Raw genomic sequence first — 7,275 nt, forward strand, 5'->3', positions numbered from 1 at the left:
AAAAAAAAAAGTTATGGCTACGATAGAAATGGCAAATATATACAGGATTTTTTTTTTAATGATACAAGACACTTACAGATACAAATTCAGGAATAGAAAGCTGATCTTCAGGAAAACCTTTTAGTTTCACATACTGCTCCTCTGTCAATTCAAAGTCACGCAGATTTCGACGAATATCTCCAGCTTTCTCTCTTAGCTGCAGATTTGTCTGTTCCAGTTGTTTCTGTCTCAATAAAATAGTTTCCATTTCTTGTTTCATTAGTTCCTGATATTTCCTATATTTTAGGAGAGAATTTATGGCAAGCTTAAAAAATACCTTTAAGATGTTATTTTATAACATAAAATTAGAAAATTAGCTGAAGAGAATTTTTGGTTCTAAATGCTGAGTTACCCTTTAAACATGAAATGATAACTCTATACTAACCAACAAATGTGCAGTTACAAAAGTTACCAGAGAACTGATATCTTAAAGAATTAAAAAATTCAAATTATAAAGTTATTATAATCCCTCAATTAAAGGTTTAAGTCTTATACATCTGCTCTGGACCTTACCTTACCTTATTCATTAAAGTAATTTTCATTTCTTTTTATCCAGATAATTCAAAGTATACTTCTAAAGACAGCAACAGTGACGCATCGTAAGGTTTCAACCAGGGAGGTAATGAAAACCACAGTCTGCATATAACCACCAATCTCAAAGAAAACAGGAGTAGAAACTGTTTCTGTTAGTTATCAACCCAAAGATTTAAAAAGGAAGGAACCCACCTGAGCTTTCCCTTCTCTGCTATATCACTCCCTTAACATACAAACATATTGCTATTTTCCTATCTTAAAACAAATGAATAAAGACCAAAAAATCTAAGGACAACTGATTCCCTTTCTCCACTCCCTCTCTTTGCCCCTTCTCCCCCCATCCCTCTATCCCAGGAAAACTTCTCAGAAGTGATCTATAATGTCTCCAATGCCTTTCTCTTAAACTCAACCAGGCTTTCACCTTTCTGCTAAAATCTCTAGGTCACCAGTGACATCCAGATGGCTAATGATCAATTTCCAGTTCTTTTCGTCCTTAACCTAATGATAGAACTTGACAACTGATCTCTTGTTACTTATGTACTTCCCTTATCTAACTTCTAAGACATCATTTCCCCTTTCTGTTTCAAGGACAGCACTTTCTCAAGCATCTTGTCTGACTGTTGGATACCTGGCCCTCTCCTCTGAGTTTATGACTGAAATACTAGCTACATCCTCATGATTCCCATCACATCTTTAGTTCATAATCTATACTTCTAACTAAAATATAGAAATAAACGTCCATCTGCCAAAGTTTTTAAATATGGAAACATGCTTTATTTTTTTTTGTAAATTAGTATTCATGAATTCCAAGTTTGATTTCTTAACATGGCAATATCCTAAAAGTCACTTCAGAAGAAAGGTGAGAAGACATTTTTTATGGTTTTTTAAAAGTTTTGTTCCCAGTCTGTCTTGCAATTTGATATCTTCAGTCATTTAACTTTACTGCATCTTTCCAAATAATTTGTTATAATGTTTACAGAAACACCTTTTGTACTCATATTTGTTCATATAATTCCTAATTATGTAAGTATAATAAGCACAAGTGCAGATGCAGATTTTTAGGATAAATGCAAGGGACTCTGATCATTACACACTGAGCAGGAGAAAGTATGCAGGCAAACAGAAGATACTTTCAGCCAGGGAGGTTTAATGGGCCATTAGAAACAATCAGTATGTTTTACAAACCAAATGAAGAAAGAGTAATCCAGACAGCAGGTTAAGAAGTGGTGGGCTGAGAGGACTTCCGTTGTCATTTATGATTCATTTACATTAGTATTCCTTGTTGAATAAATGTTGTTACTTTGACTTCCTGTATTTTGTATACTCCATAATCTATTATCTTGGTTGGTCTTGATATAAAAATTATAACCATCTTTGAATTATATCTCTTACTATACAAGCAGGTAATGAAATTAGTTGGCTACTAATTAGGTATTGTTGCTTCTTAAAACTTCATACCTAGTATCCTTCTGTTGAAAAGTCAATTGGTTGTCTAATCTCAATGTCAGTAGCTGCTTCTGGTGAAGTGCATCATTAAGTTTTTCTTCCAGTTCTTCGATCTTAATAAAAAGAGGGCAATTTTCAAAAAACACTGATGATTAAAATATCACACAAATTAAATATAAAGCAAGCACTTAAAAGAAACAGGTTAAAAATGAACAGGTTTTTTTGGGGGTAATGGATGTGCCCACAAACCACAAATGTTTATACAAATGGCTTCCAAACTACGATTTGAAATTGCTGTCTAATAAGCAGGATTTGGGGTCATTAGGCTGTCATTAGGGCTTTTTTCCTTTTACCCTACTCTCACTGAGTTCATTGACAACTGGGTTTTTACAAAGAGGTTATACTCAGGTAATTATGTGCAGGCCAGATCCTGCATTTGTACTCTAGCTACATGATTCTGCCAAGTACACAACTTCAGTTGACTAGGACAACAGCGACATTATAAACATTCAAAGGAAACCAGTCATCTTTCTCATCTAATCTTAAATTTCTTGAAGACATCTTGTTTGTTTTTTGATCTTGCATCTCATTTGAATGTGATCTCCATGAAAAGGGAATTCTGACACATTCATTGCTGTATTCCCAGCAACATGTCTCAATAAATGCTTAAATCAATTAATAATAGCCATATTACTCATAATGATTCCTGTTACAAGACGAAATGCCTACTTTTTTCAAGATTATAACTTCAGTGTCAACTGACTTCTGGATTAAGTCCCTTAAATCAGAGACAATTAAGATGGGAAGATAGTACTCTTTCATTCCCCAAGCCTTAAGGAACCCACAGATCCCACAGAGTTTTTGGCATTTTAAAACCTGGGAAAAAAGAGTGAAATAGAATGAAAGTGAGAAATGGATCAAGGAAGGGGATTTAGACAGCAATGTGTAGGGAAAAAAGTAGAATCTAGCAATATTATCAAAAAGTTTGTCTAGGACCTCCCTGGTGGCACAAGCAGTTAAGTCTCAGCAACATGACACTATAGGCAGCAACAGTAGCACAATTTTGCTGCTCGGCCAGGGATCTGACCCACATGGCACAGCAGATCTCTCCTGTCTTGACTGCTGCTCCCCTCAGCAGTGTGTTTCAGTAGATCTGTCTGTTCAGCTCCCTACTCTGTCTCTGGTGAATCCTCTCATCCCCCCACATCTCTAACTTTCGACCCAGTTCTTGCATGCATAAATAAACAAATCTTAACAAAAAAACAAACAAAAAAAAGTTTGTCCAAAGTAGTTTCCTTCTAATTTCTTGAAGCTGGCAAGAAGCTGAGTACTAAATGGGAATCAAGGTTTTTTAAGTTCCATTAGACCATATGTTCCTGTTTTTAAACATGGAGAAATCAAATCAACGTGGGTCAAAACATTCATGATAACAAGCTATATACATAAACACTGAATTGATGTCATACTGGTATGGAAAGATGATGGATTATACAAATTTATATATTTCCTAAGTAAAAAATACCTTGACTAGCAGAATAATTGTTACTTTGTCAAGTCTGCACTTTCTGACATATTCTGATAATTTTTTTTGTGATAACAATGTGTTCAGTTCAAAATTTAAAATTTCCCAGATTCCTACTCCCTTGCACTGGGCAGGGGTGGTCATACTATACAGTTCTCTAAGGTCACTGACTTAAACTTTTAGAAAAGCTTTTTCAAGGGGACTGACTCATTTATTATGTAAGCCATTGCCTCATTACTGTTCTCCCTAAGTCCTGCTTTTAACATGGACACAATTTGGGAAGTTGATCAGCCATGTGTGATTTTAAGGTTAAAAGCATGACAAAAGTAGCTACACAAATGGTTAACAGGAGCTGGGGTTTCTCAAAACACACTAGGTTTAAGTTACCTATTTTCAGATTTGTGTTTTACCAGAGAAGCATCTGTATCTCACTTAAGCTACGGTTTCCACTTTGGATTCCAACCTACTAGACTCTTGTCCAAATCTCTGGTACTGACAGCTGAACCTAATTCCTAAAAAAAAATTGACATCAGAGCCAATCTTTTTTCATACTCAGTCATTCAAGACTAGTACTAGAATTATTCCAAAGACAGAACACTCAATAACTTGAAATTAGATCATTTAATGCTAACAGCAAAAACAGGTTTATATTCAGTTTATTGTTGCTGTGAATTCCAACCACTATTATAGAGCTGTGGTTTACTGAGAATTTTTTTTGTGTGTAATGCCATAATGTGAGATTTTCAATTCTGTATTCCTCATAATCATTAAGCTTTGGACAATGAATGGCTAAAAATACTGTCGCTTTCTCAATCCTGAAAACAATTTATCAATTCCCTAAATAATTTATTCCTTCCCTAATTAAAAGACTGTTTCATATTGTTCATCTATGAAAATAGACTGCATTTTATAGTGTGTAGCAGTTAAGTATTTAATTTGGCAGTTTTTAACCTTAGTAACAGGTATAATGGTTCACCTTAAAATTGATATGCCTTGGCCCTCCCTGGTGGTGCAGTGGGTTAAAGCACTGCACTGAGAAGATAAAGCCACTTCTGCTTGAGTTCGATTCCCACCTACCCCGGAGGTGACCACATGGCCCGGCAGACCTCTCCTGACCCGCCCGTTGCTCCCCTCAGCAGTGTACTTCATCAATCTGCCTGTTCGGCTCCCCACTCTGTCTCTGGTGAAGCCTCTCGCCATCCTTCAGCCTCTGGCCTATACCCCAGTTCTGTATGTACAAATAAATAAATCTTTAAGAAACAAAAATTGAGATGACTTAATTTTGAAGAATTTTTGAGGAATAATCCTACCATAAGTAATACTTCATCTATTGGACAGCAAACATCTTACCACCAAGAGGTCTCTAAGCAGAATACTCTTAATGCTCATAGACCAAGAAAAGGAATGTAGAAGAGGGCAGCTATTCTGGAGAGCAATTTGGTAGTATACTTTGCTAAATTATATATGTCCTGTGAGTCATAAGTTCTATCCCAAATATGTATGTTGAAGAACAGTTCACACAGGTCCAGAAGAGAAATGTCTAAAGAAGATCAATGCTACATGTGGTGGCAAGGAGTTGGGATAATCTGTATTTTACATAAAATACTCAGTACTGCAAATAGAAAAACAACTACCAATTCCTTCCTATTTTGGCAAATACCACTAGTGAAAGCTTATAGGAACTGAATTGATACTTGGCACTATGATAAAGTAGCTATCAAATAGAAGGTAACAAAGTTGCCTGAATTGCAGGGCAGAAGACTATATACAAAGTCAATTTCATAATTATGATCTTGGTTCTTCCAAATAAATTACATCAAAGCTACTTCTCAATAAAACAAGAACATGTTAGATTAAAAAAAATTGAACCTATAAAAGCAAATCATCTCTGCTCACCTTTAAATTACCTCTTCCTTGCAGATTCTGACACACAGAAATATTATTCATTCTGCTGCTCTTTCCAAAACAGCCATATAAGAATATGTAATTATTCTCTCAAAAAACCTCATATCCTTGTCATAAAATATCAATGTATCATTTTAAGTCTACATTATATATAATTCTTCTTTATCTATAGTTTGAAGACAATAAAGTATATAAAGTTTACACCTCCCCTTACCTTAGTAAGATAATCCATTTTCAAATTGTCAATCATCATATTTTTCTGGGAAAGCTCTATTTTCAGTAACTGAATATTATGTAGTAGTTCTTTTCGCTCAATTAGCTGCCTGGTGATTTTCACTTTACCATCTTGCTCTTCTGATGAAGAAATGTCATCAGTAGGAACTGTTGTTTCTAAACTAATATCTTCAGATTCCAGAGAGCTAGAAATGTTCACTTTATTTGATGGCTTGGAAATTTTTCGAGACATTTTATTATTATTATTATTATTATTATTGGTCAGTTTTCTTCTTCAAGTCTTCTGTAAGTTAAAAAAAATAAAAATTTAAATGCATTCAAACATTCTCTGTGGAAAACATGAACTGTATTAGAAATAACAAGCAGTCCCTAAACAATTAGTAGGCAATCTGGAAGATTTTGAGACTAGGACAGAATAGAAGATGACTGCTCAATTCATACACTCGTTAAATCCTACTACAAACACAGGCCCTTAAATGAATAAAAGCCCATGTCCCAGAGGCAGAACTCTTAATTGAGTAGACATAAATGTATGAATTAAAGGAGAAAGCCCTAACTCATTAGTATTCAGTAGTGCTAATAAAAAGCAACAGTCTCAAGATTTCAAAAGCGTTAAGTCAGGGTAAGATTATACACAATAAGCTTAGAATCTTGGATTTGGAGAGGAGTAGTAGAGAGGGAAAAGCATTGAGCAATCAAGACTGGTATTGTGGTGACTAAAGCACAAAACAGAGGAAGATAGCGGTAGCCGGCTGGGGCCAACTCTTTGTGAAACTGACTCCTGCCTCTCAAACAAAAACACACAAGCATCTTAAAGATCAAACACACAAGCATCCTAAAGATCAAGTGTGGGGTGGGCCTTGCATGCTAAATGTGTTGAATATCTCCTACACGTAATGAAACACCATTGAAGATTTGCTTACAAAAAGAAACAGTAAGATAATTTAAAAAAAGGTTTCCAGTTAGCAGAGTGAAAATAAGAGGTAGAAGAGAAAACAAAACAAACAAACAAAAAGCTCAAGCATTTTAAATAGAACTTCTTTCCCTTTCACAAGAATTTGGGCAACAACTTTGTTTTAATAATACACGATACAATATATTATTTATGGTATTGTGGCCAGCTTTTCTAAACTGAATGAGAAGGGAAACGGTGGGTGACCGGGAATCGTAAAACCTTAAATTGGATCAGCTTCTCTCCTTTGTAGATGACAAGGGGCCAGGAAAGGTGACACCAAAAACAGGCAACACCTCCTGGGTTGCAATCGATCAAGAGTCTGGGAATACTGATCGTGCATCAGAACACAGGACCTAAATTTGGCATTACTGGTGATGTCCTTGCCCCGCGCGGGAAAGGGAGAGACACAGCCGCGAGCTACCTCGAAAGCTTCAATTACTCCACATCCAAGGAAGGGCCAAACGTCACTTCGAGAAGCTGAATGTCTCCAGACAGCAATTCAGGTTGCAAGCCCTCAACCAGAGACCGCGGGGCCCGAGACCGTTAGGAACCGTAACCTAGACGACCATTTTCGCGCTAGGAGGGAGAGGGAGGAAGTAACTGCGCGCACATGCTCACGCCACCGGAACTCAGCCAGCCC

The 7,275-nt window shown here is 36.1% G+C and overlaps 1 protein-coding gene across 3 annotated transcripts in view; it reads right to left on the reverse strand.

Annotated features, from left to right (window-relative positions):
* PIBF1 (progesterone immunomodulatory binding factor 1) overlaps positions 1 to 7,203 on the reverse strand; it is a 151,181-nt gene extending 143,978 nt beyond the window's left edge. For all 3 annotated transcript variants that reach the window (XM_012723134.1, XM_012723133.1, XM_004680099.2), the window contains exons 1-4: positions 7,057 to 7,203; positions 5,661 to 5,963; positions 2,032 to 2,132; positions 77 to 275 (exon numbers count right to left, since the gene is read on the reverse strand). In XM_012723134.1, the coding sequence (XP_012578588.1) occupies positions 77 to 275; positions 2,032 to 2,132; positions 5,661 to 5,912 (552 nt within the window). In that variant the 5' untranslated portion in view covers positions 5,913 to 5,963; positions 7,057 to 7,203. The remainder of the gene's footprint in view (positions 1 to 76; positions 276 to 2,031; positions 2,133 to 5,660; positions 5,964 to 7,056) is intronic.
* Positions 7,204 to 7,275: the final 72 nt, after the last annotated feature.

Source organism: Condylura cristata, unplaced genomic scaffold, assembly GCF_000260355.1.
Source record: "Condylura cristata isolate star-nosed mole 26May11 unplaced genomic scaffold, ConCri1.0 scaffold00010, whole genome shotgun sequence".
Lineage (NCBI taxonomy): Eukaryota > Metazoa > Chordata > Mammalia > Eulipotyphla > Talpidae > Condylura > Condylura cristata.